General features: G+C 37.8%; 1 protein-coding gene across 1 annotated transcript in view; it reads right to left on the bottom strand.

Moving 5' to 3' along the window:
- HCN1 (hyperpolarization activated cyclic nucleotide gated potassium channel 1) overlaps positions 1 to 15,594 on the bottom strand; it is a 302,101-nt gene that overhangs the window by 77,249 nt on the left and 209,258 nt on the right. The window contains exon 4 of the mRNA XM_036310979.1: positions 6,058 to 6,276. Within this exon, the coding sequence (XP_036166872.1) occupies positions 6,058 to 6,276 (219 nt within the window). The remainder of the gene's footprint in view (positions 1 to 6,057; positions 6,277 to 15,594) is intronic.

Here is a 15,594-nt window from a genome sequence, read left to right on the forward strand (position 1 = left end):
CACAATAGTCATGGGAATGTAAGGTATAGCACAGCAAATATAGTCAATAATATTGTGTAAACTATGTATGATGCCACTTGGGTGATAGAAATATCAGGAAAAATAAAAAAATAAAAAATGGTTGATACTTGCTTCAGCTGTAGTATATCAAATTGTATTTCAAGTCACACTATCAACATACTTAGTTAAAAATTCGTGATTTACCTCATTTCATACATCTTAAGAAGGAAAAAGAAGTCTGACTTCACTAATGATTATTTAAAGACTCTGTTACCCTGGTAGCTAAGGCACAGTACATAAGAGACATTCTCAATAATGCACCCCAAAGTTTACTAACAGAGAGCTTAATGGAAGACATACATTCTCCCTCCATTTTACTTTTCCATCACCTCTTGCTCTATATATTTGCCCACTCTCTAACATCTCTCTTCGCATAGAGTCAGGCCTCATAATTCAAAGGCCCAAGGGCTCTCCATTCTTACCAAACCATGCACTGATTCTTGTCAGATTAGTGGATCCCTGTCTGACCAGCTTCTGCCCTGTGAATGTGTTTAGCAGTACGTTTATGTCTTATGACACAAAGGACATCAATACAGTACAGCAAACCCACTTGAAAGAGAACTGCAGGGAGTAGGTTCAAATGAAAATTCAAACATTTCTAAAAAATTAGATCTATATATTAATCAATAAATAAAATAGTGGGAAATGCAATGAGCCATTACAAGAATCTGTTAGATGTGCAATACATGATTAAGTGTAAACTATAAAGTACCAAATGAGGGGTTGGCGAGGATGAATCTTTAGCGCTTTGCACACACCTGAAACCATGAACACCTACAATAAAAATGCAGGGAATTTCAACATATAACAGAGAACATGGGTACAGAAAGTATCACTTCTTAAAAAGGGATACTGTATCGCCCAGTGGGATATATTAAACTATAAAGGCAGAAAATCAGTGGTTTAAGATACTTACAATTAGCAAAATTATATTTTTCTCCTGAACTAAATTAACATCTTCAAACTCCCTCTCTTTACTTGTGACTCTCTCTATAACAGTACTTACTTAATATAAAAACAAGTTCCCAGCTGAGAATGTAAACTGTCATCATTCTGCCAGGAGCCTAATTTGTTAGCAACTCTAGTGGCCACATGATGCTAACTCCAGGGCTACTGCCCCACTGTTTCCCTAGGAGAGAATCCCACAGACAGCCCCTGTCCTAGGATCTTCCTGGCCAGAGAACGTTTGGTGGCACTAGCTGGCACTCTGAGTGGGATAAATTCAGCTCCCAGGAAGAAAAAGGATATGGTATAGCACAATCGGAAATCTTTCCAACTAATTAAGGAGCCATGTGGGAGTTGTGCTGGCGGCATTCTCATTTGTAAAGGAAGGAAAGACGCTTTTGCGAATAATAAAGAAAAGCAAGGGAAACAGTTTGCTGAATGCACATGGATTTAGAGCTGAGTCTTCCCCCTAACAATGTTGCCCATGAAAATGAGGTATCAAGCTCTTTTTCATTTAAGCTCTGGGTCGATATGATTTTCAAAGGTCACGATCAATATACATCAAAGCCCCTTTGTCCTCTGAAGACAAATACTATCAGAGCCTCCAAATCAATAAACCAAATCAGCAGCTCAACTAGCTAAATTTCTTGATATAATGAAGAAAGGTTGCAAAAGAGGTGGTGACTGTTGCTTCTGTCTTTTTAATTGAATAAAAAGATTATTTATAAACCATTGTGGCCATCACTCCGATGTTTCCTCTTTGCTTTGCCATTACTCTGGTAAAATATATTTTTTAAAATTAAAGACTCAATTACATGAGGGCAGCAACCTGCTCCCCCATCCACCTTTTTGAGACAGTGGATCCATCATGGCCTAAAGACACACATGCTTCTGATCAACCCAGCAACTAAGAAATCTCTTCACCCCGATGAAAGACACTTAGATAATAACACACCTCTTACTTACAGGGAAATCAAGGCCAGAATTCCAGAGGGGAAAGCATATTGAAAATTTAGTTTCTAAAGTGATGTGTTTATATCAAACATATGTATACCTATACCTGCCATCAATTGCTGTAAAACCTGAGGCAACATGTTTACAATACCTATATATATAAAAGCCTAAGCAACTGGCCAACCCACTGGCCAACTGGCCAACTGGCCAGTCGCTCTGATGCACAATGACCACCAGGGGGCAGACACTCAATGCAGGAGCTGCCGAAATGCAGTCACTTGGCAGCAGTGGTTCTTGGGTGACGCACCCAGAACCAGAGAGGAGGGAGCCCAATTCCAGTGTACGCCACCTGAGAACCGCCGACTCGCAATTTGGGACCCCTCAGGGGATGTTGGAGAGCCAGTTTCAGCCCAATCCCTGCAGGCCAGGGCGAGGGACCCCACCAGTGCACGAATCTGTGCACCGGGCCTCTAGTGTTTACATATGCCTCAATAAAATACATAATATATATTTTAAAAGATGCTGTCATGTATACTCAAGTGACAGCATTCAGAAAAACACAAATTATTACCCCCTTCTTCTCATTTATGCTAGAATAAAGGCTGGACACCTGTAATCACTCTTATTCCTCAGGGTCCCATGTGAGTACTATTGTATACTCAGCATCACTGTACTGAGGTTGCTATGTATGGGGCTGAAATCACATCAGCAGAGACACAGATCTGACCACCATGGTGCTTATTCTCCCTTGGACAGATAGAATACACACAACCAACAGATTACTATGAGTTGGAATAATCAGGGAAGACGTCACAGCCTTCCAGAGAGAAGGATAGGACAGAAACACACAAAAACATCATCTCTTCAATGTGACCTTTTCTCTCTTTTCTCTCCTTTTGATTGAGCTGGCCTCATTCAGCACCTGACTCACCTGCCTCCTCTCCCTTGCACATTCACTCCCTTAACCATTAAGCCCTCAGGACAATGAGGTTCTGATCCGCATCAGACAGTCACAGGAACAAAGCCCAGGGTCTGTTGATCCCAGACACAGTTTCAGTCAAACTAGAGACAATATCTAGGCCTCAGTTGTGTTTCAGCTCCAGGCCCAGAAAATTGAGAAAACCAGATGAAGCAACAACAGGCTGATGTCAGGACCAGGTGTAATGACCAATGACTCCCTATTGCAGTGCCAACCAATCAGTAGAAACCATGACCCTAACTCCCTTAGTCACCATGACTGATGCCCCCCGCCCCCCAATATAATCCATCCCCTGGAAGCCGTCTGGGAGCCAGGTCTTTGAGCATTAGCTCACCTGTGTCTTTAGTGTGGGACACTTCCTCAACTGATAAACCCTTCTTTGCTGCAAACTTTTGTTCTTATCTGATTGGGCTTTGATGTGTGTAAGGAAAATAGACCTTTTTAGTCCAGTAACAAAATCCATGTAAACAGTGAAGGGGGTACAAGCACGGAAGGGGTTAGGAAGAAAGGAGGGTCAGGTCAGAAGCATTTGGTTTGTTGAGAGAACAATAATTGTAATTGTCTGGCTAGAAAATAGAGTTTAAAAGTTGATTTGGGACCACTCCATGTCCACCCAAATTCTTCCTGAAGGTCTTATTACAGGGGAAACAAGTATACTAACCATAATCACTTTATCTTCAATGGTCTGAAATGTGCTTTATTGCAAACAGGACTTGAGTGGATTGAAAAGGAGGGCAGGGCTTGGTGCCCGCCTGTGTCTCTGGTTATACCATTAGCTTTTACACATTTGCAAGATTAGACTGATTTTAAAAAATTATTTCTACAGAATAAGAAATGCACGTGATAGTCCTGATTATAGTCCTTCATTTACAAGGAAAGACTAAGGATTGATGGTTTACCAATTTCAACCTCAGAGTGAACTCTGGAGCCAAAATTAGGTGAGCTGAACACCAGCGCATTCTGAATGGCTACTATAAAAGGTATTCATTGGAGCTTGCTTCTTTTACATAAAAAAAAAAATGTTGCTAATGAATATATGGCAGTGAAAATAATATCAATATTAATTGATTAGGCATTCTTGGCAGATGGTTCTGATAACTACAAAATAAGAGGTTCCTCAAAAAGTTAAACTTAGAATAATGATAGGACTCAGAAATTCCACTCCCAGTGTGCTTGCCCTCTATTAAGCACTTGTAAGATGAAGAGGTAAAAAGTTAAACAGAGTCAAATATGTGCTGATGGAAGAAGATTTGACTTTGGGTGTTGGGCACACAATGATGTGTCATAGAATTATACACCTGAATCCCATATAATGCTATTAACCCACATCACCCCAATACATTTAATTAAAAACCAAAACTTGATGATTTAAATTAATAGCTTTCTTTGTGAATGTCTATGATTACATCAATGAATGAATTAGGTTTCTAAGTTATACCTGGTTCATATAGTTGATCTAAACACACAGAAACGGTGAGTCCACTTAATATGCAATATAATGGAAATAAATGCCATCCTGGGGTTTGGAGACTCATTTGTATTTGAGAAAATAGTTGTAATGTTGTGGACAAAAAGGAGGAAGGAAAAGAGCATTTTCATGAAAAACAATATCAACCAGAAGGGAAAAAGAAAGAGCTTAATAGAAACATATTCTGTGTTGTAGTCTTATCTTAAATCCCCATAAATTTAGCCCCAATTCCTTTAAGGTACAATTTTTAGTCAAAGTCACAGTTGAATTCATTCTCTTGTCCATCACTATGGGCTTTGTTCTTTACAATTTAATTGGAGGCTTTGTATTAAAATGAACCTCAAAGCAATTCTGATGGTTCATTTTTTCATTTCTTTAGTAATAAAATACCACTTGCTTTTATAACAGTGGGTGGCCATGTAATTTCCTTCAAGAGAAATAAAGTACCTAGGTTCCCTTTCCCCCATGGTGTGAGTACAGTGTTAAAAACTTTCACAAATGAAACTGAAACGACCTTTGGCTATTTTGTAAGGAATTAGAAGTCTAAGCCGTGATCTCTCACCAAAGTAGCGATCTAGAACTATTTGAACTGTTACTATCAGAAATGCTCTTTGGCAAGGTGTATACTCTATGTTCTCAGGTTCAACAGAGCTCCTATAGAGTAAATTATTCCTTCAGTGATGAAATATTCTTATTTATCTTTCAGAGCATTACTTATGTTTAGTCAGGAATGCAAGAACTCTCTGAGGTTCCAAGGTCTAGCCTCAGCCAAAGTTGTTCAGCACATGAAAAAAAAAAAATCCTAGAATAAATAATTGCATATATCTAATTTTACTCTCTCTTTTGGGCAATTTCGATCGGCAAACATTTTAATTAACACATGGTGTATATGAATGCATGATAGCAGCTGTTAATATGCATGTTTAAGACTGAGAGTGTGATGACTTATCTAGACACAAGGGCAACATATGTTGAGCTAAGCATACGGATTGTAATATGAATTACGATGCTAACACACAGAGCACAGAGGGACACAGGCAATGGACGCCTGTCCCCATTTAATCAGCTAACATTTTCTAACATATACTAGAGAAGGCTTTCTATTATTTTAACTGAGGAACATGAACCTTGATAATACCTTAAATCAGCTTCAGACTTTTTAAAAAAAATATATTTTATTGATTTTTTACAGAGAGGAAGGGAGAGGGATAGAGAGTTAGAAACATCCATGAGAGAGAAACATCAGCTGCTTCCTGCACTCCCCCCACTGGGGATATGCCCGCAACCAAGATACATGCCCTTGACCTGAATTGAACCTGGGACCCTTTAGTCCCTAGGCCGACACTCTATCCACTGAGCCAAACCGGTTAGAGCAGCTTCAGACATTTTGAAGCATGTAACTATTTTTCCTGTGAGTGCAAATTCAGAGTATTTTTTTTTAAAAAATTATCATTCAAGAGAGAAACTGGAAACGAAAGCTATCAGGACCATCTTGAGGAAACCTCAAAATATCGAAACAGATTGTGTTTTCCTGCTTTAAACATTTTATCTCATTACACGTTTAATAGAGGAGATGGTTTAGTTCTCTTGAACACTATTAGTTAAATTTACAAAATAGCTGGTTGGAGATATTAGAGAGAAAACACATTACCTTCTCTTGGTACTGCCGTCTGGAGGAATCCAGAGACTGGATTAAAGCCGTGGCGTGGCCCACAAACATGGCGTAGCAGGTGGCCCCCACGATCATGCTCAGCATGGTGATCCACAGGTCCGACATGCTGACCGGGGCCTGCGCGCCGTACCCGATGCACAGCATGTGGCTCATGGCCTTGAAGAGCGCATAGGAGTACTGCTTCCCCCAAGAGTCATTCTGGAACAGAGGAGAAAGAGAACAGGGACTGAGCCAGCCGGAGAGCAGGATAAACCGTGAGCACGGCCTTACACAGGAGTGTTCCAGTCACTGAGCCTGGAGACACCTGGGAACGCAGCATTTGCACAGGAGGCTCTCCTAATGGCTCACAGACAGACCTGATGGTGTTCCAAGCCTGCCTGGCACTATGAACTAGACCAGCGGTTCTCAACCTTGGCTGCACATGAGAATCACCTGGGAATCTTTTTTAAAATCCTGATGTCTGGGCCTCATCCTCCGGAAATTCTGTTTCTTTGTTATGGGGTGGGGCCACAACATTAGTAACAAAGAAACAGAATTTCCAGAGGATGAGGCCCAGAAATCAGGATTTTAAAAAGATTCCCAGGTGATTCTAATGTGCAGTCAAGGTTGAGAACCACTGAACTAGACCATAGTCCACTGTTAAGATATACCTTCCTATTCAGTTTTAGGTTTGTTGTTTTTAAAACTAAAATCACTTTTGGGACAATGGTGTGGGCATCACATAAAAATGCCAAGGATGAATGCTGATGAGCTCATTTCAAAGTTTCCAGAAAATCTGGCCTTTCTGAAGTCCTTAATCTTATATTTCTTACATTTGTGAAGTCCTTAATCTTACATTTCTTAAATAAAAAAAGTAAGCAGTTTGAAATACAGGTCTGATAAATGGAAAGATTTACCTACAAATGTCAGGGTTGATGATAAATCTCACTGGCTTTTTAAAAAATACTAAAATAGATTAAAATAAGCAAATAATATCTTGGCAAATCTCTGGGGGAAATAAGATGACTTCTTAGATTAGTTATTAGATGCAGTTTATGATGTCATTTCAAAAGTTTATTCCAAGCTCAACTCTCCAAAAATAAACTGTCCAATATACCTTATCTACCCTTTAATAAAATTATTTTTTGTTTAATTTGCATCAAATTTCCTAGGCCCGGAATTACATAATTTATGAAGCCCACTATAAACTGAAAGTTTGGACGTTTTAGTTCAGAACTCAGAAAAAAAAAAAAAAACATTGTTAAAGACAAAATATATAAATATTTTTCCTTTAAAATATATTATTACAAATCTTAACATGGTAATAGTGACTGATTAGTAACAACATAAAGGTACATCATTTAAAAAATATTGTGGTATGATTATATATCATACAATAAATAATAATACTGTATTATTGTAATATCTTGATTGATCACACACTTTTTCTGGTTTATTTTCTGCAAAGTCACTTCCTGGGTATCAAAATTCATTTAATTCGAAATTTCGTTTTTAATGATAAAATTGAAAGTGGCATCAGTTGCTTTTGGCTAATAAGATCACAAATAATTCTTGATGCTTTTTTTAATCTCAAGAAAGATCGTTTTGTTGATGCAAATTTTTCTGGAGTTATTAAGAGTATTCTGTAGGCTGATTTAACATTGGGATAAATTTCTGATAAATTATTTATAAACATATAAATATCAGTACGCTGGAGTTTATTCTCATAGAAGAATTTATCTACAAAGATAAAACACTTCATACAAGTCAGTTTCATGTATGTGTAAATGTGATTTTTAAAAAATTAATCTTTGTATGTTAATTATGGTTTAAAATGCAAATTATAAAAAATAATAAAGATGTACCCTTCACCAGTTTTCCCCAATGGTTACATCTATAATATAATGTCACAGTCAGGAAATTAACATGGATACAATACAGTGATCTCATCCACATTTTAATAATTTACATGTACTCATGTGTGTGTATTTAGTGTTACGCAATTTTATTGTCTGTGTAGGCCTGTGTATTAATCAACACAATCAAGATACAGAACAACTGCATCCCTTCTACTGCCTTTATACTGAATTTGATGTAAATGTCTCAATGGTATTTTAATATTTTCTCTAACATTTCTGGTAACTTGTTGAGGTCATACAGGAAACCAAAAGTAGCTTTATGATTTGTATGCAACCCCAAATTCCTGTTTACGTATTATTTTCCCTTACTTTCAATTACAAGAAAGAGTTTAATTTTAAAAAAAAATTATCTTCCTTGTTAATAATTAGCTCATTTACAGCTGCACATGAAAACAGTGTTATGTTCCATCAACATAACATGATCTTTGAATTTAATCTGTGTTTCTAGGCTGGTGGATATTTGCTTTGCAGATGTTTTCAAAACTGGGCATTGTAAGCAACAAAGAATTCTAATAACTCCCTCAAATGCTTTCTTGCAATGTCCATGTGTATTCTCTATTTGGTAATAATTTATTGGCAGAGTTTATTTCCTGCGCTCCGCAGACACAGCCTTGGAACTTGGGCAGAAGATTTAATATTTGTGTAGAGACTGCAGGAATAGGCTCCTGGGAGTGACAGGCAGCTGGCCTCTCGCCGTGGGTTCTCTCCCGGTCTGCCTCAGGGGAGCTCCCCCTATCTCCTTGGCGGCCACTACTGCTGCTGCAGCTGCCATTGCCACTGCTAGCCTGGTGAGCTCTGCTTTGGTGGCGCTGGGGACACACAGCATCCCAGACTGATGAGGCATGCCTGTGCGAGCCTGGTGCCTGGCCAACTGCTGGCTTTGCACTGCCTCCTGTGCCTGCAGGCCTGGCCCTGTGTGTGCCCAGCTGCCCCCTGCGGCCTCTGCTCATCATGTCCATGCCCCACTGTCCCAGGGGACTGCACTTACAAAACATAAAATAAAAAATAAAACAATTAAGAATTTCAAGATAGCAGCAGCAGAGCATTAAACCAAACACAGGGTCCTGCTGACAGTGTCCTTGAGCAACGACAAGGTCACACCCTACCCACACGCCCAGGAAGCCATTCCTGCCTCAGTCAATAACTCTTGCATGATCAGAGATGTTTAAAGTTATTTTTTAAAATATTAAATATATGTGGATATTTTGTTCATATTGTAACGGGGTTTTCCAAAATCAAATTTATAGAATATAAAAATTGAACATGACTTTGGATGTGATGGGCACACAGTGCAATATACAGATCATGTATTGGTTAAGCTTATTAACCAATGTCACTCCAATACATTTAATAAAATAAATAATGTTGGCTTGTCTAATGTGTAGCATGCATTCATCACCAAGTGTGCCCTCGTGTTCACATATTAGATCTCCCGAGCTCATACTTCTCATTCTTGTATGTATCTTTCTTTACCCTCTGGAGGGTTCCAAAAAAGCTTGTCAATTAGAAACCCAATAAACAAACTGATAAGTAACAAAAATGTCTTGGTGGCCATTTGAAAACAACCAAATTGTCCTTTGATAGATGATTGGATAAAGAAGATGTGGTATATACATACAATGGAATACTACTCAGCTATAAGGAAAGATGAAATTCTGCCATTTGCGACAACATGGATAGATCTTGAGAATATCATGCTCAGCGAAATAAGTCAGAAAATATTAACAACCATATGGTTTCACTCATATGTGGGATATAAAACTGAAAGCAATAAACGAACAAACAATAAAGCAAACAAACAAAAACTTGTGGACACTAACAATAGTATGGTGGTTACCGGAGGGAAGGGGAGGGGAGAATAGTAAGAGATGAAGGGGGCCAACTCTATGGTGATGGAAGAAGATTTCATTTTGGGGGGTGGGCACATAATGCAATGTTCAGATGATGTACCATAGAATTATACACTTGAAACTTATATAATCTTGCTAACCAGTGTCATCCCAATAAATTTAATTTAAATAATTGAACATTATAAGGTTTAAAAGCCCAACCTTGTAAACTTTGGACTTGCATGTAGATGCTGACAAAAATAACAGATCCCATTTGGTTGAAAGAGTTAAGTTTCATAAAGTGAAATTCACTGTTATTTACTTCTAAAATGAGGTCAAGCTGCCATTTATCTGTCTATCATCTAATCTATCTATCTATCTATCAATCATCTATCTATCTATCTATCTATCTATCTATCTATCTATCTATCTATCTATCCATCCATCTATTTATCTGTCCATTTATCTACCTGAAGAGTTTCTCATAAATCAGCCAGTCTAAATTATAGAGAAGATATGTAAGAGAATAAGGAATACAGTAGGAAACAGAGTGGAGGCCAGAGTCAGAGGGGTGAGAATATTTTTCAACACGATACAGGAAGCTGCTGAAAGTTTTCAGCAGGGAACGCTATCAACTGAACGTACTCCAGGAAGATTGATCCGGAAGAATTGTTGAGCAGTGGCTCTCCAACTTTGTGGAGACAAGGTTACCATGGTTACCAGTCTGCATGCGGAAGATTCCGTGGTTTGAACCCAGGTGCTCTGGCTCTAAAGACTACGCTACTAACCACTACATGATATAGCTCTTGGTTTTATAAACCTACCATACTGATAATTTCAAGAAAAATATTAAGGCTGAGAAATTAACTGCTCAGCCCAAATCTCACATTTAAACTCTTATTTAATATAGTAAATTAAAATAAAGCAAAGAGGAGACCTAAAGGAGGAAAAGCAGGATCTGAGAGGGTTTTATGAAAATTCAGGGACATTTCTATTCCCAATATACCATATTTCTTTTATTACTTGGCTATTCTCCTTTCATCTTTTAAAATTGACTCTATCCTATTTTAGTCTACATCAATAATAACACACACGGGAGACTATATATTCTAAATGCTTTACCATGTCATCTAAATGTTACCCACTTACATACAACTTGGATCCCATTAAAAGTAAAAAATAAGTTACCTATGAATTCTGATTTAATTAGGGTTTATCTTGTTTATAATTTTAGGTAAGGCTTAACAAATGACTCCTTATAAATCAATTTCTTATTATTCAAAAGTGTTCACTCATTTAATTCATTACTTCTCTGAGGCATCATTGAAATTAATTACTTTTTGGGGAAGATACATTAAGCCAAATTAACAGGAACATACATAGGTAAATTTATTATTCCATCTGGGAACTTTCATATAGATAAAGGTATATTTTGAGTTTCCTCAAGGTTTAACTTAAAATACTTTCTAGGCATCTGTTTTGACACCTTGCTTGTATTGTTATTGAATTTGGGTGGGGGTGATGGGGTTTGGCAAAAAAGAAAAGAAAAGAACAATAACAAAAGAAAACATTTATTCTAGTGTCCTTAGATCTCCTAAAATAGGACATTGAACTCACATTAAGTCATTTATGTGAACAAAAAGTTCTCCAGTTCATCATCTTTCATTTGAACTGATTTTCTTGTTAATTTAGAAGCCAACATATTTTATTATTGAATACCTGAATTAACTCTTCTTTATCAATTGAAAGCAAATGTGAGCATGAATATGTTAAAGAGGTAAAATCTTTGACTACCTGTATATAAGAGAACAGTGAGGATAGTAACAGCTGGTTTCTATCAGTTTCACAGTGCTGAAGTATGGCAGCCATGACTATAGACTCTGGGAGCAAGCTTTATAGTGATTAGTGATTGAAAGAGAATTACCACTGTTTCTAAGTATTAATTTGAGATTTGTTTGTTCTTTGAAATATATACCCTAGAATTATTAGATTCATACATTTATTATGGACAGAAATATTTAAGAAACATCTTTGAGAATATTTGTATCTTAGCGGAATGAAACATTATTTGTGACTTGTGTTACAGATCATATTAAGTTGTAATGTCAATGGGAAGAAAAGTGGAGGTCATCTCAATGAGGCCATGTTAAATTGAATTATTCAATAGGAATATTATTCAGTACAAACATTCCTATTCAGTAGAAATATATATGGCATTTCCCGTAGTATAGTGCTGTGCAAAGCAAGCATTAACTCAAAGTATGCAGGAAGAAAGAGAGCTTACAACAGCGGTTCTCAACCTGTGGGTCGTGACCCCTTTGGGGGTCAAACGACCCTTTCACAGGAGTCGCCTAAGACCATAGGAAAACGCATATATAATTACATATTGTTTTTGTGATCAATCACTATGCTTTAATTATGTTCAATTTGTAACAATGAAAATACATCCTGCATATCAGATATTTACATGATGATTCATAACAGTAGCAAAATTACAGTTATGAAGTAGCAACAAAAATAATTTTATGGTTGGGGGTCACCACAACATGAGGAACTGTATTAAAGGGTCACGGCATTAGGAAGGTTGAGAACCACTGGCCTACCAGTACCATATTTTTTTGGATTTTACAATCTGCCAACCTTGTTACATATGAGTACTATATTTCAAAATGTATTAGGAAGTACTGAATTATTTCCATTAGGTCACAGGACAGAAGCTCTTTTATTCTTAGAATGTATGTATGTATGTGTGTATATATATATATATATATATATATATATATATATATATATATATATATTCTTGATAGCAATATCTCCAAATAATTTAAATACCATGATTTCTATATTGCCCAGCCAGTGTAGCTCAGGGTTAAGTGTAGACCTATGAACCAGGAGGTCATGGTTTGATTCCAGGTTAGGGTGTGCAGGAGGCAGCTGATCAGTGATTCTCTCTCACCACTGATGTTTCTATTTCACTCTCCCTCTCTTTTTCTCTCTGAAATCAATAAAATATATTAAAATGTTAATAAAATTTATTTAAAATAATATATAATTACATACATATTTTTTCAGTTGGAGAAATTTATTTTTTCTTATTTGTAGTGTTATGATCTGCTTATAAGCATTTGTACCCGTGGCACCAATCCCTTTTCATTACAGGAGGGATCACAGAGTTTCTAGGAGTAAAATGTAAAGTTGGTGCATAACTAAACTTCTGTTGCCATAGAAAGAATGATGTCTGGCTTGGTCTTAGAGCTTAGTCTAGACTTGTTTTCTGGTCAATTAATCCCTCAAGTTCTAAGTGTACTCTTTCCTGCTTCGATAATGATGATCAAACACAAAATTTGCATTAAGTAGATTTGTAAATTAAAATTTAATGATGCTTGAGATAATGGATATTTTCCCCATATTTTTCTTAATGTTAGTGTATTACTTTAGAATAAAATTGAAATAATCAGTAAATTATTTTTTAATTTGGCATGTATATTAACCCATATTTTTATACTGAGTCCATTAACACTTATTATAGAAAGGCCCCAAATCAGACACAATTTTAAGATTTTTAAGTTAATTTTTAAATTACAATGAGCATTTAAGCAAAATATTTTCATTTGTCGTCTCTTTCTTGTTTGTACAAGTAAATATAAGCACACATACTTTACATATTTTTGCACAGATAAGTGTTAGTAAACATATCTATAATATATAAAAGCCTAAGTGACTGAATGACCGGAACGACCGGTCAGTATGATATGCACTGACCACCAGGGATCAGACACTCAATGCAGGAGCTGACCTCTGGTGGTCAGTGTGCTCTCATAGCAGGAGCACTGCTCAGCTGAGACCTATCCAGATGGCCCACCAGCCTGCTGGCAGCCACTCACTCCCTCAGAAGTCCTGCAGGTCCAATCCCCAGAGAACAGGCCAGGTTCCAACAGATCAGAGCCACTGGCACAATCCCAACAGTGCCGCCAGCCTCCTGGAAGTTGGCCTCGGGCACTGCAGCCACTTCCCCTCCCTTGATGCTCCACAAGGAAGAAACAATATAAAGTGGCCACCAGGTGGCTCCCGACACAAATGTCAGCGGGATGGATCTGGATCCTGGGCTGGCAAGGGTGTCCCACTGCCTGATGGGAGGGCCAATGGCATTCCGGCTTCTCCCATTCCCCTCAGTACCCTACCTGTGGATGAATTCGTGCACCTGGACTCTAGTCTATATATATAAAAGCCTAATATGCTAAGTGTCCAACCCATTAGTCACTATGATGTTCATTGACCACCAGGGGGCAGATGCTGCGACCAGTAGGTTAGCTTGCTGTTGCGGTCTGGCCGATGGGACTGGGCATGACGGGCCAGACACACCCTGGAGCCCTCCCGCAGTTCCTCCCTGGCCTCTAAAATATTTCTTCTAATTAATTTCCTTTCAATGGGCATGAAATCATGCACTGTGCCTCTAGTTTTATATAATGCATAAATATAAAGGAAAAATGGAAGTTAGTAACATACACTGAACACTTAACTCCCTGCAAAATAATATTACATCATCTCAATACTCCTCATAACATTCTCGAAACCCGATATTGTTCTTCAAGGTAAGAAATGCAGAGCTTAGAAAAATTAAGAAATTTCTTCAAAGCCACACTTGTGGGTGCCAAAGCTGGAATTCAATCACAGGTCTGTTGGAACTACAATATAAATGCTCTCCATTCCAAATATCATAGCCACATAGTTCCTAACAATTTATATGAGTAAAATTCATGATCATTATAATGCAGTATTTTCAAGCATTTTTTTCCCTTAATTTTTTTTTTATTTCTATGAAATACATTTAAGGACATCAATGTACTGAAACATTTGGTCTGTGAAATAGCAGAATCATTAGCACCAAAAGGATTCATGAGCTTGTATATATCATTAAAACAATAAATGTTAACTCTTGGTCATGGGTAAAGGTTTTTCCATCTTTACAAGCATTTTAAGAACATAACCATCACACAGACATTCTTCAAGTATTTGTTTTCAGTTCAACCAACAGAAGGGAACCTCTGCTCCACCGTTAGGGGATTTAGAGGAAACATTATCTCAGGTTTTCATCAGAGAAAACCTCTAAGGGAAAATTCTCTGGAGAGTTCAAGGTCAATAAGATGATTCGGCCATCCAGTTGTATTTCATGTTTACACTTTCCTGTTAGCTGAGAGCTCTCAGAGCGCTCTTCTCCTTCCCCCGCCTCCCCAAGCCTGGGGTGGGGCCACCTATCCTGCCATTTAGTGGGGCCAGTGCTCTGGAAGGAAATTCTTGCCTGAGGCTTAATCCTCCAGAGACCTCCACATGGAAGATTCATGTGACACAGGGAGGCAGGTTCCATCCGAGACATCAGTTGGTCTGGGGGTTTTCACTCAGCGCCTGGCCAAAGTAAACTAAGCCGGGATGCCCTCCGGTGCAAGTGCTATTGCTTAACCTGCACTTTTAAATTAATTTTCTGGATTTTAGTAAAACAGCTCTGCACTGCTGAGCTACAAATTAGTGGATCATCTCTTTTGATAGCATTCTCAAATAATTTACCTCTGCTCATTAAATCACGAGGCTTTAGCATATTGGCTGTGTAAAAACTACTGAAATTAAAGGGAAAACAAAGAACCATAATCTTTGCCAGGCTCCAACTTTGGCTCTTAGTAAAGAAGGTAGCACCATAGACGGAAAAGGAACGGGAGACATAAGAACATCTTTTCAGCCTGCTTGGAACCCTTGGGTGGTGGTTGTTAATTATTAGTTCTACAAATGTTTGT

The sequence above is a fragment of the Myotis myotis genome, unplaced genomic scaffold, assembly GCF_014108235.1.
Source record: "Myotis myotis isolate mMyoMyo1 unplaced genomic scaffold, mMyoMyo1.p scaffold_m19_p_5, whole genome shotgun sequence".
NCBI lineage: Eukaryota > Metazoa > Chordata > Mammalia > Chiroptera > Vespertilionidae > Myotis > Myotis myotis.